This window comes from Sphaeramia orbicularis, chromosome 5 (genome assembly GCF_902148855.1).
Source record: "Sphaeramia orbicularis chromosome 5, fSphaOr1.1, whole genome shotgun sequence".
Lineage (NCBI taxonomy): Eukaryota > Metazoa > Chordata > Actinopteri > Kurtiformes > Apogonidae > Sphaeramia > Sphaeramia orbicularis.
The window spans coordinates 58,341,268-58,367,451 of NC_043961.1; the positions used below are offsets into that span (position 1 = coordinate 58,341,268).

At 37.8% G+C, this 26,184-nt stretch overlaps 5 protein-coding genes across 5 annotated transcripts; 1 reads left to right on the plus strand and 4 right to left on the minus strand.

Annotated features, from left to right (window-relative positions):
• Positions 1–4,427: 4,427 nt before the first annotated feature.
• LOC115419729 (transcription factor HES-5-like) lies at positions 4,428–5,090 on the minus strand. Its single transcript, XM_030134699.1, has 2 exons — positions 4,938–5,090; positions 4,428–4,826 (listed from the first exon to the last, which is right to left on the minus strand). The coding sequence occupies exons 1-2, from the start codon at positions 5,058–5,060 to the stop codon at positions 4,428–4,430; spliced, it is 522 nt and encodes a 173-aa protein (XP_029990559.1). The 5' UTR covers positions 5,061–5,090.
• Positions 5,091–9,708: 4,618 nt separating this feature from the next.
• Positions 9,709–11,704, plus strand: LOC115420236 (tripartite motif-containing protein 16-like). Its single transcript, XM_030135503.1, has one exon. The coding sequence runs from the start codon at positions 9,739–9,741 to the stop codon at positions 11,398–11,400; it is 1,662 nt and encodes a 553-aa protein (XP_029991363.1). The 5' UTR covers positions 9,709–9,738; the 3' UTR covers positions 11,401–11,704.
• Positions 11,705–16,406: 4,702 nt separating this feature from the next.
• LOC115419965 (transcription factor HES-5-like) lies at positions 16,407–17,069 on the minus strand. The gene is made up of 2 exons (XM_030135032.1): positions 16,917–17,069; positions 16,407–16,805 (listed from the first exon to the last, which is right to left on the minus strand). Exons 1-2 carry the CDS (start codon positions 17,037–17,039, stop codon positions 16,407–16,409), a joined length of 522 nt encoding a protein of 173 aa, XP_029990892.1. The 5' UTR covers positions 17,040–17,069.
• A 3,425-nt stretch (positions 17,070–20,494) lies between these two features.
• On the minus strand, positions 20,495–21,157 carry LOC115418886 (transcription factor HES-5-like). The gene is made up of 2 exons (XM_030133416.1): positions 21,005–21,157; positions 20,495–20,893 (listed from the first exon to the last, which is right to left on the minus strand). The coding sequence occupies exons 1-2, from the start codon at positions 21,125–21,127 to the stop codon at positions 20,495–20,497; spliced, it is 522 nt and encodes a 173-aa protein (XP_029989276.1). The 5' UTR covers positions 21,128–21,157.
• A 2,321-nt stretch (positions 21,158–23,478) lies between these two features.
• Positions 23,479–24,964, minus strand: LOC115418885 (transcription factor HES-5-like). The gene is made up of 2 exons (XM_030133415.1): positions 24,837–24,964; positions 23,479–24,725 (listed from the first exon to the last, which is right to left on the minus strand). Exons 1-2 carry the CDS (start codon positions 24,957–24,959, stop codon positions 24,312–24,314), a joined length of 537 nt encoding a protein of 178 aa, XP_029989275.1. The 5' UTR covers positions 24,960–24,964; the 3' UTR covers positions 23,479–24,311.
• Between the last annotated feature and the right edge of the window lie 1,220 nt (positions 24,965–26,184).

Below are 26,184 nucleotides of genomic sequence, written 5' to 3' on the forward strand. Positions count from 1 at the left end.
TATCATGTGACTAAAACAGACAGAAAAGAAAACATGGAATTTGTAAAAGCACTGTTTTTGTCAGTACAATGTCACAGATATTGATGTAAGAACTGAAATGATTTTGGTTATTATCAAGAAAACATGGAGAATGGATAGATATCAGCTCTGAAATTAAACTACTATGAGCTATTTTAGTTGTTATCATTATATTTGTCCAAACAAATGTACCTTTAGTTGTACCAGGCATTAAAATGAACAAGAAACTGAAGAAAACAAGGGGTGGCCTAATAATTTTTTCCGCAACTGTATAGCGTATGTGTTGCAATACAACATTGGACAAAACATGTATCTATTAAATATTAGATATTATGCATTGTTCAGTTAAATGTATTTAGCCTGATATGAAACATGTAGTCAGTTGAAAACAGCATCATTTCTGAGTGGTGGTATTTTTATTCAAACTGTGACAATCACGTCTCCATGGAGCAGGTCTGCGCTCTGCGTCGGAGCTGGTGCTGTGACTGTGATTCGTTCTATTTCCGAGCTCATTCAGATTTTGAATGATGCAGTCAGTGAAATACAAAGACCTTGAAAGGATGGTGATGTCACTCACCATCTGGAGGGAAAAAAGGCCTCCACTGGTTTCCTCTGTGGTTGAAATTGGCTCAAATATGCACAGAAAGGTCATCGTGTTTGTGTAATTGTAAAAATTTGGCATTTACTTTTGACAACAAGCTGATCTGGTGGAAGCAAAACGTTTTTTTATGATCTACTATTCCAACTTGGTACATGTCTTTAGTCGGGTGTCTAACCGACTCTGTAACTTTTCTCTTTGATGAGCGTTGGCGGTTGGGACAGCTGCTTCCTGAAGTGTGCCAAATCCCTGCAGACAATAGTCGGCTTCTTGTGTGGTAAAGAATTCCAAATGAACTGTGACTGAGTTCTCCAGAGCTTTCCCACACTCCGTCTCAAAGAATATCAAGCGCGTGCCTCTTTTAATGAAACACTACTCTTAACTGTGCTTTTACTAATTTAATTTTAAAAAAGACAATTATAAAAAAAAAGAATAATAACACTGGTCAACAACAAATTTATTGTTTAAGTTTTTGGAGCTGATTTAGGATAATTTTGGTGTGCTGAATCCAAAAATCACATTCATTTTGCTCAATCAGGTCAACTTTCTGAACTATGCTACATACTGGCTTTTTAACATGTTTGCTTACATTTATGGGCATTTTCACATCATATGATACAAAATTCTTTGATATTTCTTGCAATAAACGAGTTCTGAAGATTTTACTTTTACCAATTTATGATTAATGTTTTTTTTAATATTACAGGTGAATGAAATGACTTCAACTAGAAGATCTTGCAAAAATAAGCCTGACGTATTCTGCTACAGTTTGTAACACTTAATAAATACATCCTGTTAGAAAATGATGTTTTTTTCTCTTAAAACCTATTTTGGGTGAAAACTATATAAAAAAATCAACTGATAAAGTCACAAAAATGTAATCAATTTTGTGAGAAGATCAAATTTTTCAAAATCAAATGAGCAAAAAAACCTGACCTGATTGAGAAAAACAGATGTCATTTTTGGATTTAGCGGTGCAAAATGGTCCTAATTCAGTTGAAAAAACCTAGACAACTTGCAAATAACATTTTTTTGTAACCCAGTGTTATAAATTTATATGAAACAGTGGTATGTACATATGTAAGTGAAGCTGTGAAACTCTTGTCAACTGTAGAGGAAAAAAATGCATTACTGGGTGACTTTTCAGTTATTTCTGTTTTTTTTTTTTTTTTTTTTTTTTTTTTTGGATATAATAACCCTTGCATGGAGCCCAGGAAGGGACATGAAGAATTCACTCTGAGCATCACTTTATGAGCATCTACATAATAAGTACATTAAATGTATTTTCACAAAAAGTGAAAAAAAAATACAGAAGATAATGTTATAATAAATGATGATATAATAATTAGGAAAGGTTAAATGTCACTGATACAGTCTTCCATGCGGGGTAAAGGACAGGAGTCTGGTACAGTGACTCCGTTCACGTTCCTAAAAATCTGTACAGAAATGAAGGTTTGTGGATCTGGGAAAGTAGTGACCCTCTGGAGGGAGCAGATCTGCACAATGATGATGGGATCAATGACTTTGACTGAGTACAACATCACACACAGAAACTGAACACTCACATAAATAAATAAAATATTAAATATGAAACATGGAAAAAAATCAGCTTTATTTGACATCAATAGTTAATGTTAAAACGTCAATGTTAAATGTAGAAAATCTATTTGTGTCATTTAAAAAAAACTGATGCGTTAAAGAAGAATTCCTCATTGTAGACCACAGAGTGTGTGTACACATATTTCATCATGCATTAATACTACATTTACTTTTCACATCGTTGGACGATATAATCAACAAAAACATTTCCTTTACCTTAAGTTGGTCTGAAGTTCATTACTTCATCACTTCTTATCAGCTCTAAATGTCAATGGTGACTTTACATGTTTTACTGTTTAAAATTATTTGCATTTTACCAGAATTATATTGATGTTTTTCAGGTTCAGTTTTGCACATTTCTATCACATGATCATGGACTATATTTCCTTGAGGAACACTGGTTGAACCCAGTTGTACTGGTGTGCACATGTAGCAGATGTGTCCTGTGTCTTGTGTCCAGTCGTCAGTGTGAGTAGAAAGTTTGTCTCAGTTTCCCACACCGAGTCTGTGAATGATCAGTCAATACAAAAGATCTGTGAATGGAGACCACGTCACCGACCATCTGGAGGGAGAGAACACCACTGGTCTGATCAGTGGCTCAAAGATTTAATATGGATCCAAAATACAGGAAGAGTCGGAACTCACACTGACATTTCTAATGGAGCAAAATATCAGTCCAAGTTCATTTTAGTGTTTGTGAAACTGTTAAATAACTGATGGTGAGTTTGATGAATGTGATGAAAGAGATGATGATGATGATGATGATGATGATGATGATGATGATGATGATGATGATGATGATGATGACATAGAGACATGTGTTTCCTGAAGTGTGCCATATCCCTGTGGACAGCAGTGTGCAGTTTGTGTGGTTAATGATGCTAATCAAACTGAAGTGTGACTTGTTTCTCCAGAGCTTTCCCACACTCTGTCCATGAACAGAATCCATGTTCAAATAGATTCACCTCTGACACCAGCATGTGCCTCAACAGACACTGGAATTTTCATTATATGTATATTTAAGGATCAGACAGACCTCTTCAGCTATGTTTTTTTCTTTTTTTCTCTTTTTGTTTTAAAATCAGACATTATCAATATAAAGTATATGTGCTTGATATGATGTTATGTTATTCTGTCCGATAATGTATCATGTTAAGATTATCATCAAAACTTTCCGTAAAATACTTGCAATTGGATTGAACCTGTAGTGTGATTTAATGTAAGTGTTTTTTTAAAGACTGTGTGAAAGTACATGTTCAACATTCACGTATGAAGTTACATAAGAAGATTGAATCAATAAAGTATGAAAACAACAGCAATTATACAGAAATAATGTTTGTGAACTAAAGTTGAAGAAATGACAAGAACAGAAATAGATTCTGTTGATTCTTTATTTTTTTTTATTTAAATGACTTAATATCATCTGAATGGAATCTCCCACTGGAGAAGATAATAGTGATGACACATCACAACCACTTGGACATCAGTCCAACAAACACAGAACTCAAACTGAGTAGAGGAACAGTCTTCTTCACAAAGACACACAGTCATCAGCTATGACAATAATCATCATTCAGCCATACAGAAATATGGGAATTATCTGCACTTTATAACAAATGCACACATGAACCATGCTGATCTTAGAACAGATCAGGTTAAGATGATCACACAGTGATTCAAGGAGGTTGATACCAAGTAAAGTCAAAGCGTTTACAGACTCATGGAAATAATCAAACCTTTAAGACCAAAGGATAAACACATGCTGATCCTAGAACAGATCAATGCTGAATATACATGTGTCTGTTCTGACACAATGTCCACATAATGGGACAAATTAAGGTTTGATCAAAATGATCAATAGCAAATGAAACATAACGGACACATAATTGTTTATATTCTCATATGTGTTACTTTGCTTTAGTCAGTGCAATTTGCAGAAAAGATTCTTTTTCTGTTTGTAAAACTAACATTTTCCATTGGAAACAGATTAAAGAAGAAAGATTCAAATGAATCTGAAATGGAGTTACACAGCCTTCTGTACAAACAGAAGAATAAGTCAATGAATTTCATAGAATTCAGTTCATCTTTGACCATTAAGGTCATTTTAGTCTGAAAGTCTTTCCATCATCTAAAGTCCAAATGGAACAGTTCTGTTCACTTTGACCAATATGGTCAAGAATCCCATTTGTGTGGTAGTCCAGTCTGTTGGTGTCTACCACGGCCTCCAGGGGGCGCTGTTCACTGGACTCTTGTCTTTGGTGATGCTGGTGTGGACATAGAAGTCTGGATCTGTTAGGATTTTATCTGAGGAAAACTGCCTGTTGTTGCAGTGGTTCAGCTGTGACGGTGTCTTCAGCTCCTCTGCAGAAGGAAAGTTCACCATCTCCTGGACACATGTGGAGTGGATCTGATCAACAGCTGCTGAGTCCACAACGTGATGCTGCTGCTGCGGTCGTCTCAGAAAACACACTGTCATCTCCAGGATGTCTGCTTTCTCCATCTTGGAGTCTGGCTGCTGTTGCAGGAACTCTGGACCCAGGAGAGACTTGAGCTGCTCGATGCTGCTGTTGATTCGCTCTCTGCGGAGCTTCTCAACCAGAGGCTTTCTCAGCTGTAGACACAAGAAAAATGTCATGAATAAACTCATCCTGGAAATGAATATACAAATACACACAGAAGAGGAAATGCTCCAAATGTCCATGCAGTGGAATCTTGCATTTACCTTGTGTGTCAGAGTCAGATGCTCCTCAGAGTTGGTCATTGCTGCAGTGATTGTCGGTGCCATGGTTGGATGTGTGTGCTGTGGAGGTCTGTGTAGAGACAATCTGATCTGTGCTGGCTTCATCCCTCCTATTTATAGTCCCACATCTCCATATGAATGTGTGGGTCTTGGTGTGGATGGAGTTTCTCACAGTTTTCAGCCAATCAGAGAGCTGACAGTGAAAACAGAATGGTGAGCTGCCACATGCTCAGTGCTCATATTAGAAGAGGACAATGGCTGGATCTCAGGGGAACAGGTGGACGACTAACAGACTGATGGAAAGACACTGGCAGACGGGTTTGTGGTTCTGGGAAAGTAGTGACCCTCTGGAGGGAGCAGATCTGCACAATGATGATGGGATCAATGACTTTGACTGAGCACAACATCACACACAGAGAATGAACATTCACATAAAAAAATAAAATATTAAATATGAAACATAGAAATAATCAGCTTTATTTGACATCAATAGTAGATATATATGTTAAATGTAGAAAATCTATTTGTGTCATTTTAAAAAAACTGATGCGTTAAAGAAGAATTCCTCATTGTAGACCACAGAGTGTGTGTACACATATTTCATCATGCATTAATACTACATTTACTTTTCACATCGTTGGACGATATAATCAACAAAAACTTTTCCTTTACCTTAAGTTGGTCTAAAGTTCATTACTTCATCACTTCTTATCAGCTCTAAATGTCAATGGTGACTTTATATGTTTTACTGTTTAAAATTATTTGCATTTTACCAGAATTATATTGATGTTTTTCAGGTTCAGTTTTGCACATTTCTATCACATGATCATGGACTATATTTCCTTGAGGAACACTGGTTGAACCCAGTTGTACTGGTGTGCACATGTAGCAGATGTGTCCTGTGTCTTGTGTCCAGTCGTCAGTGTGAGTAGAAAGTTTGTCTCAGTTTCCCACACCGAGTCTGTGAATGATCAGTCAATACAAAAGATCTGTGAATGGAGACCACGTCACCGACCATCTGGAGGGAGAGAACACCACTGGTCTGATCAGTGGCTCAAAGATTTAATATGGATCCAAAATACAGGAAGAGTCGGAACTCACACTGACATTTCTAATGGAGCAAAATATCAGTCCAAGTTCATTTTAGTGTTTGTGAAACTGTTAAATAACTGATGGTGAGTTTGATGAATGTGATGAAAGAGATGATGATGATGATGATGATGATGATGACATAGAGACATGTGTTTCCTGAAGTGTGCCATATCCCTGTGGACAGCAGTGTGCAGTTTGTGTGGTTAATGATGCTAATCAAACTGAAGTGTGACTTGTTTCTCCAGAGCTTTCCCACACTCTGTCCATGAACAGAATCCATGTTCAAATAGATTCACCTCTGACACCAGCATGTGTCTCAACAGACACTGGAATTTCATTATATGGATTATTACAGATCAGTCAGACTTCTTCAACTATGTTGTTTTTTTTTCCTTTTTGTTGTAAAATAAGACAAACATTTTTAAAGACAGCGGCAAAATTCTTGTATGAATAATTTCTGCTCTTTAAAGAATCATGTGTAATTATTCTATAAACACATATTCCAGATAAAATAAAATAAAATGGGTCTAATTTATGGATAGTCACTGTGTGTCTCATCAATACACAGTGAACAATCTAACTGATTTTCTATTTAGAATCCATTTGTATTATATTCATCCTGTATTCAATAACAGTATTCTGTCGTAAATTATTTTAATAATATTTTCAGACCAACTGAACCTGATAAAGGTAGATTTAACTTCTTAACTTATTTTATAGCTCATTTTCATTGTCCATTCAAAGTACCTTTGTTTCTGTATATGAGTTATATTTAATAGGAAAATAATGTTCATTCAACAGATTACTTACTCTTGAATAAAAAAGCAGTTTTTATATTGATATCTTGAACCACTTCTGGAAAGAGTTTGTGATTTGCTTGTGATTTTCTGTTTGTGATTTTCTGTTGGTGTCTACCACGGCCTCCAGGGGGCGCTGTTCACTGGACTCTTGTCTTTGGTGATGCTGGTGTGGACATAGAAGTCAGGATCTGTTAGGATTTCATCGGAGGAAAACTGCCTGTTGTTGCAGTGGTTCAGCTGTGACAATGTCTTCAGCTCCTCTGCAGAAGGAAAGTTCACCATCTCCTGGACACATGTGGAGTGGATCTGATCAACAGCTGCTGAGTCCACAACATGATGCTGCTGCTGCTGCTGCTGCTGCAGTCATCTCAGAAAATACACTTTCATCTCCAGGATGTCTGCCAGGGGCGATTCTATGATCAGAGGTTTAGGGGTGCTGAGCACCCAGAGTGCTGACTGGCCAGGCAAGAGAAATTTCACTGTTTTGTACATTTTAACGCAATTTCAAACCATCGTTACCACATTTGTGACAGAAAAACCTAAAATTTTTTGGGTATGAGAAACTCTGTGACTAAACCATCAAATCTGAACAAAGTAATTTAAATGCTGAGCCAAAGTAAAAGAGAAATGGACTGGAATCATAAAAGAAATAAACCCTAACCCTAATTTTTGGTGGAAGACAATCCTCCATTTTGATACAGCAGCTCCTCTACCTATACATATACATGTACATCTACAAGAGAATGGGTTTAACTCCTGAGGAATATCAGTGTTTGATCGACCAGATCTACTTCAAACACTGTCTGCACATGACAAGACATTCACTGTACAGGTTCTATCAGTGGAACATTTAGAAATCTTTTTATAAATGGACACAAACCAGTATATATGTAGAAGAACACTTTATCATATACCGTCAAAACATCAACAAACCAGCACTTTTGTCATTTGTTTTCCAATTAATCTGATTAAAATATGTAACATTTAGCACATTCAATCTGAGGCAGATCATTTCTAATAAACTGTAGACCAGTGTATGTGTTCAGTGTCTCTGCTCCACTCTCTCTCTTTGTGCTTTTACCAAAAGGCAAATAACCAAACAATGTGTTTTATATCTAATAAGAGATATAAACTGGTACATTTATCCAACTTATGACATCATTGTATTCGAATATTTTGTTGCTGTGGAAAATGAAGTTACACAAGTTGATCTTACACACTTACCTGAATCTAGCTCTTTTTTTTTTTTTTTTTTTTTGGAAAAAAAAACAATTGTTTGTTTGTCTGCGCGCGCACACACACACACACAAGGAGTTAATGGTCATCCAGTCAGATAAAGTCCGTCTCTCCTTGTCTTTAATCTGAACTCATGCACAGACTCAACAGCAGCTTCTCTCAGTCCAGTTCAAACAGAGGACAGAGGTGGACTGAACCACATGGAACATTTCCTTGACAGAAAAAACATCAGCAAACTCCCACCTAACAGCTTAAACAGGGATCTACGTTTCAATGCAGCAAAAATATGGACTGGTGTTGATCCTGATGTGTTGGTATTCAGTGGTAGAAGTAAACACATGTCCTGGTTGAACCCAGGTACTTCCTCCACTACTGAACCAACTGTAGAAGGCAGCGCCTGTGCACTGCTTTGAACAGGTGGAGCCCAGAGTCCCAGTCAGGGAAAGGGAGGAGGGTGGAGTGGATCAAACCATTTTAGAGACTAGCTGTGTGTGTGTGTGTGTGTGTGTGTGTGTGTGTGTGTGGGGGGGGGGGGGGGGGGGGGCTGTATTTTTGTTGTTAAAATATTACGTTTCAACCATGTACTGTATATGGACATTGATCTGTAGTGTTATTTCTACAGTGATCATTAGATTGGATAGATAGATAGATAGATAGATAGATAGATAGATAGATAGATAGATAGATAGATAGATAGATAGATAGATAGATAGATAGATAGATAGATAGATAGATAGATAGATAGATAGATAGAACATCATCATTTCTTCTTTTTAACAGATAGAAATGGTCATATTTAGAACCAAACCTGATTTGATTCCACTATTGTAGGTGACGTTAACAGAACTGAAACACTTCCACAACTGTTCCAAAATAAAAGTCCTCTAGTGTTTGAGTGGATGGAAACCATTCACGTCTTAAAGGGGCTTTTATTGTGTAAATGTGAACTTCCATGAATGTGTGTAAGTTTCTACATCAGTTTGAACTTTTCAGCTGAACATTCACCTACAAACACTGAAACTGGACTGTTTAGTCAGATTTAAGCAGAGTTCATCTGGTTTGTTTTCAGTTCATTTCCTACTTGCTTTCACCACCAGCTCCTCTTTTCATGCCTTCATCTGAACATTATCTGAATATTATCATGAAAAAGGACCTTTAAACACACCCTCCACAGGGTTCATTATTGAGCCATAGTGTTATTTCTACAGCGGTCATTGATGTTTACAAGGCTCATAAATGTAGTTCATGTCCATTTGAACAGGCCATAGTCAACTTATTCATCGAAAATGTCATTTTTAATCTGAGGTCGGTGAAACTAATGAGGGGACAGTATCTGAAAACCACGATCCACAGCAGCTGATGAGTCCAACAGTCCAAACCCTGACTGGATTTATGACCCAGCTGGTCTATGGGACTGAGAAAAAGTGGTTTGTCTTCTGTGTCGTAACATGCACAGCAGCTCCACTCTGTCCTTACATGACCTCCATTCTTCCCCTTTAGATCTGACAGTTTACAGGTGGGCGGAGCCAACATGAGGTGGCTCAAGACAGCAGACAGGAAGCACTGCACATGTTGAACAGATCCGAGTTCAAACTGCTTTCACTCAAAGCGAAACTAAAGCGAAACTTAACCAGTCGTTGAGACACGAAGCAGAAATGGCACAGAAAGGAGTTCAGCTGGACCAGGAAACATTTTCCTGTTCCATCTGTTTGGATCTACTGAACAATCCGGTGACTATTCCCTGTGGACACAGCTACTGTATGAGCTGTATTCAAACCCACTGGGATGTAGAGGACGGGAAGAACCTCCACAGCTGCCCTCAGTGCAGACAGACCTTCACACCCAGGCCTGTCCTGGTCAAAAACACCCTGTTTGCAGATTTAGTGGAACAGCTGAAGAAGACTGGACTTGGAGCTGCTGCAGCTGATCACTGCTACGCTGGAGCTGAAGATGTGGCCTGTGATTTCTGCACTGGGAGGAAACTGAAAGCTGTCAAGTCCTGTCTGGTGTGTTTGGCTTCTTACTGCGACAATCATCTTGAACATCATTATAATATGGCTCCATTAAAGAAACACAAGCTGGTGGATCCGTCAGAGAAGCTCCAGGAGAATGTCTGCTCTTTTCATGATGAGGTGATGAAAATGTTCTGCCGCACTGATCGTCAGTGTATCTGTTATCTGTGCTCTGTGGAAGAACATAAAGGCCACGACACAGTGTCATCTGCAGCAGAAAGGACTGAGAGGCAGACAGAGCTGGAGGTGAGTCGACAGAAAATCCAGCAGAGAATCAAAGACAAACAGAAAGATGTGAAGGCGCTTCAACAGGAGGTGGAGAACATCAGTCGCTGCGCTGACGAAGCAGTAGAGAAGAACCACAAGATCCTGACTGAGCTGATCCGACTCCTGGAGGAAAGAAGGAGCGATGTGGAGCGGCAGATCAGATCCAAGGAGGAAACTGAAGTGAGTCGAGTCAAAGAGCAGGAGAGGAAGCTGGAGCAGGAGATCACTGAGCTGAGGAGGAAAGACTCTGAGATGGACAAACTGGCACACACACACGACCACAACCAGTTTTTACTCCAGTATCCATCAGTGTCCACACTCAGAGAAGATCCAGACTCATCCCACGTCCACGTCCGTCCTCGGAGTTACTTTGAAGATGTGACCACAGCTGTGTCAGAGCTCAGAGATAAACTCCAGCTCAGTCTGAGAGAGGAATGGACCAACATTTCAAAGAGCATCGCTCAAACACAGGTTCTACTAGAACCAGAACCACAGACCAGAGCAGGATTCTTACAATATTCACGTCAAATCACACTGGATCCAAACACAGCGCATAAAGAACTGTCACTGTCTGAGGAGAATAAAAGAGTAACACGTGTGAGTCGGAAACAGAACTATCCTGATCATCCACACAGATTCAGTTCCAGGCGTCAGGTCCTGAGCAGAGAGAGTCTGACTGGTCGATGTTACTGGGAGGTGGAGTGGAAGGAGGACGTTTGGGTCGCAGTCGCATATAAGGACATTAAGGGAAAAGGACACTCAGACCGTGGATTTGGACACGATGACAAATCTTGGGCTTTAGATTCTAACAGTAACTCTCCTATATTTCGTCATAACAGTGTCAGGTCTTGTGTCCCAGGTCCACTTTCCTCCAGAATCGGAGTGTACCTGGATCACACAGCAGGTATTCTATCCTTCTACAGCGTCTCTAAAACCATGACTCTGATCCACAGAGTCCAGACCACATTCACTCAACCTCTGTACGCTGGACTTGGTCTTTATGTTGGATCCACTGCCCACTTTCCTAAACTCCATTAAACTCTTCGTTGACTTTGATCCAGTCGATCAGATCAGTCTTTTCATATCTATCTCTAAATCACACGACACAAAAACAGATCAACTTTTTTTCTTCCTGAACTGACAATCCAGATTTGGTCCCATTCAGACTTTTTTGTGAGGATTCTAATAGTCAAGTGTATGTGACTATCAACTAGCCAACAGTCTGTTTGTAGAACCATCTGTGATGTTCACACAGCTGTCATTAACTGAGGAGCACACAACCAGACTGATGGTGTCTGTGCTTTGGACCAAGTCAAACAAAGTGGAGCGGTTTTTCCACTTTGGAGGAGTTGAGTTCAAATCCACTGTTCCTTCCTGTTTCCTACAGAAGAAGCGTGGACTGACCGGGTTCAGTCATGTGACTGGAATGGGTCACAGATAATAGTGGAACCTGATTGGTTCAGTTCCAAATACATGGACTTGGATTTGGAGACGACGATAGAAGTGGAGATCATGAACCAACTCAGACTGAGGCTGAGCTCATGCACGGAAACCTGTTCATCTGATTGAGTTCATTCTGGTCCATCTGAGCATGTGCAAGAAAATAGAAATGAGAGAAAACAGAAGTGATTTAGTCAAACATGAGCTGAAGACCAGAACAGGAAGTTGGATTCTATCGTCACTATGTATGTACAAACCCCCAAAGACATCCAATAATGGACTGAAACATGGAAACACAGTTTTTCCACGATTTCTGAAGTGCATGTAAACGCATCATATCTGATTATTCCATTTATCTGATTATTAACAGTTATTGTTTTTTTATGGTCGTGTAAACGGGCTGAAAATGTTGGATGATCCAGTTCAGTAGACAGATGTCCACCATCTGAGAAAATGGACACATTTGTCCTTAAAGCCTGAGGCATGACTCAGTTCAATGACGTAGAAAATACTGATGTTGTAAATATGAGAAGATGTAATATTAGTAGAATTATCAGTCATCACATAATGGGGAAGTTTATGGAAAAATGTTGATTTGTGTTGATTTGTAAAGTCTGATGTGATGTCCATTCAGTAGAAGCTGCACCAGTTGGTTCCATTACAGATGGAAAACTGGTCCACTAAAGGTTTAGACTATGAGACTATGATAAGACTGTGAGGTGAACAGGTCAAAGGTCAAACCCATATTTGAATGGAGGGTTGAATGTAGATGTGGTGTTTTTTGGGCGTATGTTCACAGCCTCCTCTTACTGACTGGACACATTTACCGCATGGATCAGTGATTCAATTCCCTTTAATACTCAGTGCAGGTTGAATCCTGCAACTACGGGTGTAGACGTGAATTAAGGATGTGAATAGGAGAAGCAGAAATGAGCCTCCGGCTTCAGCTTCTGCCTTTTTCAGTTACAAAATGTGTTAATTTTATGTTTGCTTGTTTTTTAATATATATGTGTTTTGTTTTGTTGTTGTTGTTGTTGTTTTTTTTTAATATGTATATGTTTTGTATTTTGTATATAACTGAAATAAACATTCATTCATTCATTCATTCAATCCATGCAGGTTTGGAAGTTTTTCCATCTTTAATGCTCCATAGATCCATATATGCTTCTTTGACTCTGTTCATTATTTTTATGACTTGTATTTACGCCTCCTGATTCATGTCCATTCAACAGTTGTATTAAAGTCTGTGTGTGAACAGTTGTGTGTTATTCATTACAGCTTTAACAGGTTTGATCAGTTCCATGAAGAATCAAACATGAAAACATGGACCATAAACACTGATGTTTGATTTAATTGAATATGGGACAGTGGATGGATTTCTATGACATATTATGATCTAGGTTTAGTTTGACACAAATCAAGGATGCAGAAGATGATGATGTCATTAATACAGCTCATGTTCAATTATTTTACAAGTAAATATAAGTGAAGACGTTAAAATGAAACAGAGGGACTTTTAAGATCAATAAGTCGACATTTACTGAACAAACTTCATCTGAATATTTCCTGGTAAGAACAGTCTGTGTCATGGACAAAGGAGCAGAAATGGACAGTTTGATCAATAGAAGTGTGGACATGAGGACTAGTATTGGTAAAGGGGAGTTATGGGATGGGATGGGATGGGATGGGATGGATGGATGGATGGATGGATGTATGTATGTATGGATGGATAGATAGATAGATAGATAGATAGATAGATAGATAGATAGATAGATAGATAGATAGATAGATAGATAGATAGATAGATAGATAGATAGATAGATAGATAGATAGATAGATAGATAGATAGATAGATAGATAGATAGATAGATAGATAGATAGATAGATAGATAGATAGATAGATAGATAGATAGATAGATAGATAGACTACTTTCTTTCCAGACTGAGTACAAGTACTTACATTTGAGTACATGCTGATACTGAGTACTGATATGAGTACTTAGTTACAACAGAAAATGTGCGATATTGTCATTCACCTCTTTTACACAGATCCTGAAAACAGCTGAGATGGTGATCCCACCTTTTTTCCACCACTGACAGAGTTCCACAGCCAAACCAAAGGAGGAACAGAGGTGAGAAAGGCTGGACTTTTACACAGCGGATCTGCGTTCTGGAATCAACAGAGCGGTGACGTAGCATGATCATGGACTATATTTCCTTGAGGAACACTGGTTGAACCCAGTTGTACTGGTGTGCACATGTAGCAGATGTGTCCTGTGTCTTGTGTCCAGTCGTCAGTGTGAGTAGAAAGTTTGTCTCAGTTTCCCACACCGAGTCTGTGAATGATCAGTCAATACAAAAGATCTGTGAATGGAGACCACGTCACCGACCATCTGGAGGGAGAGAACACCACTGGTCTGATCAGTGGCTCAAAGATTTAATATGGATCCAAAATACAGGAAGAGTCGGAACTCACACTGACATTTCTAATGGAGCAAAATATCAGTCCAAGTTCATTTTAGTGTTTGTGAAACTGTTAAATAACTGATGGTGAGTTTGATGAATGTGATGAAAGAGATGATGATGATGATGATGATGATGATGATGATGATGATGATGATGATGACATAGAGACATGTGTTTCCTGAAGTGTGCCATATCCCTGTGGACAGCAGTGTGCAGTTTGTGTGGTTAATGATGCTAATCAAACTGAAGTGTGACTTGTTTCTCCAGAGCTTTCCCACACTCTGTCCATGAACAGAATCCATGTTCAAACAGATTCACCTCTGACACCAGCATGTGCCTCAACAGACACTGGAATTTTATTCCATATATTTCTAAATGTTGACCAGACATTTTGAAATATCATTTACAACCCGACATTATTTACAATGAAACTGCCTTTTACTAATTTACACTCCCTAAATCATGAAGCACATTTATATTATAAAAACATCTCCTGAAAAATTCTAAAATGTGCTTTAAGTAAGTAAAATTAACAGGTATTTTAATGTTAAACTGTCAGTGTTATTGATTTTCTGAGACTCTGTCAGTGCAACTAATACTAGTAAAAAAAAGTTCTGTAGTGCATATTTTAATTTGTGGTTTTTATAGACATATTTGTGCTTGACTTTTAATTGCTCCATGTTTTGTCCATGGAATCGGCTGATTGTATGATTTCTTCTATATAGCTACACATACTCTGTCTTTAACACACTAGTTACTTTCCAGCATATATTTAGGTTTAATTTTGTTATCACATATGCTTTTTTAGCTCCAGCTTCTTGATTTATGAACTGAACCAAAATTCTGACAAAGTAAAACAATTCTTTAACTTAATCAGAAAAAGAGAAATGATGTCTTCACTTTTTTCTACATTACATGTCAGCAAAACGAGTACCACAGTGTGACTTAACCTCCTGAGACCCAGGAAATGTCAGCAAAGTACAAGCTTTGTTTTTTATTAAATAAGTGCCTATATTGGAAACATCATGATGCAACAGTTTTTTTCAGATGCAGTTTTTAAAATTTTTATGGAATGTCCTTTGTGGTGGAAAGTTTTCTTTTTTTTTCTTTTCTTTTTTCTTTTTTTTTTGTATAAAGTTGTGAAACTCTTGTCCACAAATGTGGACACAAAACCCATAGCTGGGTCTAGGGAGATTAATGTTTTCTTTTGGAGACTTTAGAAGGTAGATCATAACAATCTAAGGAAGTGCCAATAAGGGCAATATTGATCATTGTATATAAAAAAAGACATGAAAAAATATTTTTTGTTGATTTTTTTTTAATTATTTGTTATTATTTTTATTTGAATGACTTAATATCATCTGATTGGAATCTCCCACTGGAGAAGAAAATAGTGATGACACATCACAACAAGCACTTGGACGTCAGTCCAACAAACACAGAACTCAAACTGAGTAGAGGAACAGTCTTCTTCACAAAGACACACAGTCATCAGCTATGACAATAATCATCAATATGGGAATTATCTGCACTTTATAACAAATGCACACATGAACCATGCTGATCTTAGAACAGATCAGGTTAAGATGATCACACAGTGATTCAAGGAGGTTGATACCAAGTAAAGTCAAAGCGTTTACAGACTCATGGAAATAATCAAACCTTTAAGACCAAAGGATAAACACATGCTGATCCTAGAACAGATCAATGCTGAATATACATGTGTCTGTTCTGACACAATGTCCACATAATGGGACAAATTAAGGTTTGATCAAAATGATCAATAGCAAATGAAACATAACGGACACATAATTGTTTATATTCTCATATGTGTTACTTTGCTTTAGTCAGTGCAATTTGCAGAAAAGATTCTTTTTCTGTTTATAAAACTAACGTTTTCCATTGGAAACAGATTAAAGAAGAAAGATTCAAATGAATCTGAAATGGAGTTACACAGCCTTCTGTACAAACAGAAGAATAAGTCAATGAATTTCATAGAATTCAGTTCATCTTTGACCATTAAGGTCATTTTAGTCTGAAAGTCTTTCCATCATCTAAAGTCCAAATGGAACAGTTCTGTTCACTTTGACCAATATGGTCAAGAATCCCATTTGTGTGGTAGTCCAGTCTGTTGGTGTCTACCACGGCCTCCAGGGGGCGCTGTTCACTGGACTCTTGTCTTTGGTGATGCTGGCGTGGACATAGAAGTCTGGATCTGTTAGGATTTTATCTGAGGAAAACTGCCTGTTGTTGCAGTGGTTCAGCTGTGACGGTGTCTTCAGCTCCTCTGCAGAAGGAAAGTTCACCATCTCCTGGACACATGTGGAGTGGATCTGATCAACAGCTGCTGAGTCCACAACGTGATGCTGCTGCTGCGGTCGTCTCAGAAAACACACTGTCATCTCCAGGATGTCTGCTTTCTCCATCTTGGAGTCTGGCTGCTGTTGCAGGAACTCTGGACCCAGGAGAGACTTGAGCTGCTCGATGCTGCTGTTGATTCGCTCTCTGCGGAGCTTCTCAACCAGAGGCTTTCTCAGCTGTAGACACAAGAAAAATGTCATGAATAAACTCATCCTGGAAATGAATATACAAATACACACAGAAGAGGAAATGCTCCAAATGTCCATGCAGTGGAATCTTGCATTTACCTTGTGTGTCAGAGTCAGATGTTCCTCAGAGTTGGTCATTGCTGCAGTGATTGTCGGTGCCATGGTTGGATGTGTGTGCTGTGGAGGTCTGTGTAGAGACAATCTGATCTGTGCTGGCTTCATCCCTCCTATTTATAGTCCCACATCTCCATATGAATGTGTGGGTCTTGGTGTGGATGGAGTTTCTCACAGTTTTCAGCCAATCAGAGAGCTGACAGTGAAAACAGAATGGTGAGCTGCCACATGCTCAGTGCTCATATTAGAAGAGGACAATGGCTGGATCTCAGGGGAACAGGTGGACGACTAACAGACTGATGGAAAGACACTGGCAGACGGGTTTGTGGTTCTGGGAAAGTAGTGACCCTCTGGAGGGAGCAGATCTGCACAATGATGATGGGATCAATGACTTTGACTGAGCACAACATCACACACAGAGAATGAACATTCACATAAAAAAATAAAATATTAAATATGAAACATAGAAATAATCAGCTTTATTTGACATCAATAGTAGATATATATGTTAAATGTAGAAAATCTATTTGTGTCATTTTAAAAAAACTGATGCGTTAAAAAAGAATTCCTCATTGTAGACCACAGAGTGTGTGTACACATATTTTTACCTCCGCCAAGGAGGTTATGTTTTTGCCAGGGTTTGTTTGTTTGTTTGTCTGTCTGTCTGTTTGTTTGTTTGTTTGTCTGTCCGTTAGTGTGCAACATAACTCAAAAAGTTATGGACAGATTTGGATGAAATTTTCAGGGTTTGTTGGAAATGGGATGAGGAAGAAATGATTACATTTTGGTGGTGATCGGGGGTGGGGGGGCCCACGGGGGGGGCCACTGATCAGCCTTGGCGGAGGTCTGCGCTCTCCGAGTGCTTCTAGTTCATCATGCATTAATACTACATTTACTTTTCACATCGTTGGACGATATAATCAGCAAAAACTTTTCCTTCACCTTAAGTTGGTCTGAAGTTCATTACTTCATCACTTCTTATCAGCTCTAAATGTCAATGGTGACTTTATATGTTTTACTGTTTAAAATTATTTGCATTTTACCAGAATTATATTGATGTTTTTCAGGTTCAGTTTTGCACATTTCTATCACATGATCATGGACTATATTTCCTTGAGGAACACTGGTTGAACCCAGTTGTACTGGTGTGCACATGTAGCAGATGTGTCCTGTGTCTTGTGTCCAGTCGTCAGTGTGAGTAGAAAGTTTGTCTCAGTTTCCCACACCGAGTCTGTGAATGATCAGTCAATACAAAAGATCTGTGAATGGAGACCACGTCACCGACCATCTGGAGGGAGAGAACACCACTGGTCTGATCAGTGGCTCAAAGATTTAATATGGATCCAAAATACAGGAAGAGTCGGAACTCACACTGACATTTCTAATGGAGCAAAATATCAGTCCAAGTTCATTTTAGTGTTTGTGAAACTGTTAAATAACTGATGGTGAGTTTGATGAATGTGATGAAAGAGATGATGATGATGATGATGATGATGATGATGATGATGATGACGTAGAGACATGTGTTTCCTGAAGTGTGCCATATCCCTGTGGACAGCAGTGTGCAGTTTGTGTGGTTAATGATGCTAATCAAACTGAAGTGTGACTTGTTTCTCCAGAGCTTTCCCACACTCTGTCCATGAACAGAATCCATGTTCAAATAGATTCACCTCTGACACCAGCATGTGCCTCAACAGACACTGGAATTTCATTATATGGATTATTACAGATCAGTCGGACTTCTTCAACTATGTTGTTTTTTTTTCCTTTTTGTTGTAAAATAAGACAAACATTTTTAAAGACAGGGGCAAAATTCTTGTATGAATAATTTCTGCTCTTTAAAGAATCATGTGTAATTATTCTATAAACACATATTCCAGATAAAATAAAATAAAATGGGTCTAATTTATGGATAGTCACTGTGTGTCTCATCAATACACAGTGAACAATCTAACTGATTTTCTATTTAGAATCCATTTGTATTATATTCATCCTGTATTCAATAACAGTATTCTGTCGTAAATTATTTTAATGACAATATTTTCAGACCAACTGAACCTGATACAGGTAGATTTAACTTCTTAACCTATTTTAGATCTAATTTTCACTGTCCATTCAAAGTACCTTTGTTTCTGTATATGAGGTACATTTAACAGGAAAATAATGTTCATTCAACAGATTACTTACTCATGAATAAAAAAGTAGTTTTTTATATTGATATCTTGAACCACTTCTGGAAAGAGTTTGTGATTTGTTGTCATTAATCTGACAAAGTGAAATGTTTTTGTTTTCCTGCACTTTGTCTACACTTTTTTTGGCATTAGAGAAAAAGGTAAAGTGTTTCTCATTAGTCATTATGTCGGGCCTCATTTTACCTTTTACTTCCCAAGTCTGTTTACTCTATTACATATATGAGTCAGGAAAAATTTCTTACTGGAAAAATTGAAAAAATTATGATAAATATACAGTATTTGATATGATATTATGTTATTCTGTCAGATAATGTGACATGTTAAGATGATCTTTAACACTTTCAGTAAAATATTTGGAACTGGATTTAGCCTGTACTATGATTTAATGTAAGTGTTTTTTTAAAGACTGTTTGAAAGTACATGTTCAACATTCACATATAAAGTTACATAAGCAGATATAATCAATAAAGAAAGAAAACAACAGCAATTATACAGAAATAATGTTTGTGAACTGTAGTTGAAGAAATGACAAGAACAAAAACAGTTTCTGTTGATTTTTTTTTTTTTTTTTTAATTATTTGAATGACTTAATATCATCTGAATGGAATCTCCCACTGGAGAAGATAATAGTGATGACACATCACAACCACTTGGACGTCAGTCCAACAAACACAGAACTCAAACTGAGTAGAGGAACAGTCTTCTTCACAAAGACACACAGTCATCAGCTATGACAATAATCATCAATATGGGAATTATCTGCACTTTATAACAAATGCACACATGAACCATGCTGATCTTAGAACAGATCAGGTTAAGATGATCACACAGTGATTCAAGGAGGTTGATACCAAGTAAAGTCAAAGCGTTTACAGACTCATGGAAATAATCAAACCTTTAAGACCAAAGGATAAACACATGCTGATCCTAGAACAGATCAATGCTGAATATACATGTGTCTGTTCTGACACAATGTCCACATAATGGGACAAATTAAGGTTTGATCAAAATGATCAATAGCAAATGAAACATAACGGACACATAATTGTTTATATTCTCATATGTGTTACTTTGCTTTAGTCAGTGCGATTTGCAGAAAAGATTCTTTTTCTGTTTATAAAACTAACGTTTTCCATTGGAAACAGATTAAAGAAGAAAGATTCAAATGAATCTGAAATGGAGTTACACAGCCTTCTGTACAAACAGAAGAATAAGTCAATGAATTTCATAGAATTCAGTTCATCTTTGACCATTAAGGTCATTTTAGTCTGAAAGTCTTTCCATCATCTAAAGTCCAAATGGAACAGTTCTGTTCACTTTGACCAATATGGTCAAGAATCCCATTTGTGTGGTAGTCCAGTCTGTTGGTGTCTACCACGGCCTCCAGGGGGCGCTGTTCACTGGACTCTTGTCTTTGGTGATGCTGGTGTGGACATAGAAGTCTGGATCTGTTAGGATTTTATCTGAGGAAAACTGCCTGTTGTTGCAGTGGTTCAGCTGTGACGGTGTCTTCAGCTCCTCTGCAGAAGGAAAGTTCACCATCTCCTGGACACATGTGGAGTGGATCTGATCAACAGCTGCTGAGTCCACAACGTGATGCTGCTGCTGCGGTCGTCTCAGAAAACACACTGTCATCTCCAGGATGTCTGCTTTCTCCATCTTGGAGTCTGGCTGCTGTTGCAGGAACTCTGGACCCAGGAGAGACTTGAGCTGCTCGATGCTGCTGTTGATTCGCTCTCTGCGGAGCTTCTCAACCAGAGGCTTTCTCAGCTGTAGACACAAGAAAAATGTCATGAATAAACTCATCCTGGAAATGAATATACAAATACACACAGAAGAGGAAATGCTCCAAATGTCCATGCAGTGGAATCTTGCATTTACCTTGTGTGTCAGAGTCAGATGCTCCTCAGAGTTGGTCATTGCTGCAGTGATTGTCGGTGCCATGGTTGGATGTGTGTGCTGTGGAGGTCTGTGTAGAGACAATCTGATCTGTGCTGGCTTCATCCCTCCTATTTATAGTCCCACATCTCCATATGAATGTGTGGGTCTTGGTGTGGATGGAGTTTCTCACAGTTTTCAGCCAATCAGAGAGCTGACAGTGAAAACAGAATGGTGAGCTGCCACATGCTCAGTGCTCATATTAGAAGAGGACAATGGCTGGATCTCAGGGGAACAGGTGGACGACTAACAGACTGATGGAAAGACACTGGCAGACGGGTTTGTGGTTCTGGGAAAGTAGTGACCCTCTGGAGGGAGCAGATCTGCACAATGATGATGGGATCAATGACTTTGACTGAGCACAACATCACACACAGAGAATGAACATTCACATAAAAAAATAAAATATTAAATATGAAACATGGAAATAATCAGCTTTATTTGACATCAATAGTAGATATATATGTTAAATGTAGAAAATCTATTTGTGTCATTTTAAAAAAACTGATGCGTTAAAAAAGAATTCCTCATTGTAGACCACAGAGTGTGTGTACACATATTTTTACCTCCGCCAAGGAGGTTATGTTTTTGCCAGGGTTTGTTTGTTTGTCTGTCTGTCTGTCTGTTTGTTTGTTTGTTTGTCTGTCCGTTAGTGTGCAACATAACTCAAAAAGTTATGGACAGATTTGGATGAAATTTTCAGGGTTTGTTGGAAATGGGATGAGGAAGAAATGATTACATTTTGGTGGTGATCGGGGGGGGGGGGGCCCACGGGGGGGGCCACTGATCAGCCTTGGCGGAGGTCTGCGCTCTCCGAGTGCTTCTAGTTCATCATGCATTAATACTACATTTACTTTTCACATCGTTGGACGATATAATCAGCAAAAACTTTTCCTTTACCTTAAGTTGGTCTGAAGTTCATTACTTCATCACTTCTTATCAGCTCTAAATGTCAATGGTGACTTTATATGTTTTACTGTTTAAAATTATTTGCATTTTACCAGAATTATATTGATGTTTTTCAGGTTCAGTTTTGCACATTTCTATCACATGATCATGGACTATATTTCCTTGAGGAACACTGGTTGAACCCAGTTGTACTGGTGTGCACATGTAGCAGATGTGTCCTGTGTCTTGTGTCCAGTCGTCAGTGTGAGTAGAAAGTTTGTCTCAGTTTCCCACACCGAGTCTGTGAATGATCAGTCAATACAAAAGATCTGTGAATGGAGACCACGTCACCGACCATCTGGAGGGAGAGAACACCACTGGTCTGATCAGTGGCTCAAAGATTTAATATGGATCCAAAATACAGGAAGAGTCGGAACTCACACTGACATTTCTAATGGAGCAAAATATCAGTCCAAGTTCATTTTAGTGTTTGTGAAACTGTTAAATAACTGATGGTGAGTTTGATGAATGTGATGAAAGAGATGATGATGATGATGATGATGATGACGTAGAGACATGTGTTTCCTGAAGTGTGCCATATCCCTGTGGACAGCAGTGTGCAGTTTGTGTGGTTAATGATGCTAATCAAACTGAAGTGTGACTTGTTTCTCCAGAGCTTTCCCACACTCTGTCCATGAACAGAATCCATGTTCAAATAGATTCACCTCTGACACCAGCATGTGTCTCAACAGACACTGGAATTTTATTCCATATGTTTTTAAATGTTGACCAGACATTTTGAAATATCATTTACAACCCGACATTATTTACAATAAAACTGCCTTTTACTAATTTACACTCCTTAAATAATGAAGCACATTTCTATTATAAAAACATCTTCTGAATAATTCTAAAATGTGTTTTAAGTAAGCAAAATTAACAGGTATTTTAATGTTAAACTGTCAGTGTTATTGATTTTCTAAGACTCCATCAGTGCAACTAATACTAGTAAAAAAAAAGTTCCATGGTGCATATTTTAATCTGTGGTTTTTATAGACATATTTGTGCTTACATATATAAAACACTTTTTATTTGCTTAACTTTTAATTGCTCCATGTTTTGTCCATGGAATTGGCTGATTGTATGATTTTTTTTCTATATAGATACACATGTTCTCTTTAACACACTAGTTACTTTCCAGTTTATATTTAGGTTTAATTTTGTTATCACATATGCTCTTTTAGCTCCAGCTTCTTGATTTATGAACTGAACCAAAATTCTGACAAAGTAAAACAATTCTTTAACTTAATCAGAAAAAGAGAAATGATGTCTTCATTTTTGTCTGCATTACATGTCAGCAAAAAATAAAACCGCAGTGTGACTTGGTGTTTTCTTTTAGAGACTTTAGAAGGTGGCTCATAACAATCTAAGGAAGTGACAATAAGGACATTATTGATCATTGTACATAAAAAAAGACATGAAAAAATAATTTTTGTTGATTTATATATATTTTTTTTTTTTTAATTTGAATGACTTAATATCATGTGAATGGAATCTCCCACTGGAGAAGATAATAGTGATGACACATCACAACAACCACTTGGACATCAGTCCAACAAACACAGAACTCAAACTGAGTAGAGGAACAGTCTTCTTCACAAAGACACACAGTCATCAACTCTGACAATAATCATCATTCAGCCATACAGAAATATGGGAATTATCTGCACTTTATAACAAATGCACACATGAACCATGCTGATCTTAGAACAGATCAGGTTAAGATGATCACACAGTGATTCAAGGAGGTTGATACCAAGTAAAGTCAAAGCGTTTACAGACTCATGGAAATAATCAAACCTTTAAGACCAAAGGATAAACACATGCTGATCCTAGAACAGATCAATGCTGAATATACATGTGTCTGTTCTGACACAATGTCCACATAATGGGACAAATTAAGGTTTGATCAAAATGATCAATAATAATGGGTATGTGTCATAACATATTACAAAAGTACAAAGTAACATACAACAGTGCTTAATAAATGCACATTAGTTACTGTGACTGAAGTAATGCAACATGCATCATGTTGTTTTTTTTTTTTTTTTCAGTTTGAAAGTCATAACTTTGCTATGTTCCATTATTTTCCTTAGGAAATTAATTTCACGGACTCCTTTACAAACAGATCTTAAAATGAGTTACATAACTGTCTGTACAAACAGAAGAACAAGTTTTTCAATTTCAAAGCATTTGATTAATCTTTGAAAATTCAGGTCATCTAATGTCCAGTCGAGACAATGACCAGTGTGATCATTATGGTCTGACAGTAAGTCTGTGTGGTAGTCCAGTCTGTTGGTGTCTACCACGGCCTCCAGGGGGCGCTGCTGACTGGACTCTTGTCTTTGGTGATGCTGGTCTGGACTGTGGACTGGAGACAGAAGTCCTCCTCTTTCTTATCAGATGAAGACTGCAGCTTGTTGAAGTGGTTCTTCAGTCTTCTCTGGGACTGGGTCTGCACCTCCTCCTTGGACAGGAAGTTCACCACCTTCTGGGCACATCTAGAGTAGCCCTGATCAACAGCTGCTGAGTCCACAACGTGATGCTGCTGCTGCAGTCGTCTCAGAAAACACACTGTCATCTCCAGGATGTCTGCTTTCTCCATCTTGGAGTCTGGCTGCTGTTGGAGGAACTCTGGACCCAGGAGAGACTTGAGCTGCTCGATGCTGCTGTTGATTCGCTCTCTGCGGAGCTTCTCAACCAGAGGCTTTCTCAGCTGTAGACACAAGAAAAATGTCATGAATAAACTCATCCTGGAAATGAATATACAAATACACATAGAAGAGGAAATGCTCCAAATTTCCATGCAGTGGAATCTTGCATTTACCTTGTGTGTCAGAGTCAGATGCTCCTCAGAGTTGGTCATTGCTGCAGTGATTGTCGGTGCCATGGTTGGATGTGTGTGCTGTGGAGGTCTGTGTAGAGACAATCTGATCTGTGCTGGCTTCATCCCTCCTATTTATAGTCCCACATCTCCATATGAATGTGTGGGTCTCGGTCTGGAAGGAGTTTCTCACACTTTTAACCAATCAGGGAGGTCATTAGGATAATAAGGGATGTGGAGCGTGCTGAATGCTCTTATTGCTTTGGGGACAATAGTTAGATCTCTGGGGAACAGGTGGGAGACTGGGGGATTGATGCAGGCAGACTGACGGAGCTCAGGGTGGATCTGGGAAAACGCTGACCCTGGAGAGAAAGAAGGTCTGTCGTGTGACCTTGGGATCAAGTGATAAAGATTATCCCTTTAATACTAACACAGACTTCTTAAATTCATACTTTTTTGGAATTAGAAAATGAAATTACTTTTCAAAATGTCTGATTGAATTCTATATAAACATAAAAAGTTCGAACTTGTGTCTGCTTATAGTGCAGTATCCCAGTTTCATGTTTTGTGTTACTGAGACTACATTGCTGAAAACATGTTAGGATTACATATCTCCATTATAAGGCAAGGCCAGGCAAGTTTATTTATATAGCACTGTTCATACACAGGGTAACTCCAAGTGCTTTACAAATGCATAAATACAAATCACAGAACAAAAAAAAGGCACAAAAAAAAAAAAAGCAAGACATTGAAATTACATTAAAGTAAAAACATACACTGTAAAAGAAATCTGTAATTTAACAGAATTTTCACTGTTTATTTTACAGATATTTCCTGTATTTTTAAGATACAGGAAAATATCAATGAAATGACAAAAATAGACTGTGATTTTACATGTCAAATGTAAAATAACATGAAAAAACTGTAACTGTAAATAACCAGAAAATTTCCATTTTTTAAAAGAAATTTTTTCTTTTTTCACAGAAAAATACAGTTAAAATACATTTGCAAATGTATCATAATTTCACAAATATGTCTTTTCTATTTATGAGATTAAATGGTTAATTTAAAGTTTAATAAAAAAAAAAAAATAAATCACTGACATTTAACCCTAAAAGAAGTATTTGTTCTGTAAGTTTAAAAAGACTTGTTTGTTAATTGACAAATATCTTGTGTAATTACGGGAGGTTTCATAACAAGAATGTTGAATAAATGTATTTTTGTGAATGTATAACATGTATAAGCACTGATAAACTGTCCAAATACAGTTTTTATCAGTGGATTGGACAACTGAGTCTCAAGGAAAATTAAAAAAAATAAAAAATTAAAAAAAAAAAAAAAAAAATATATA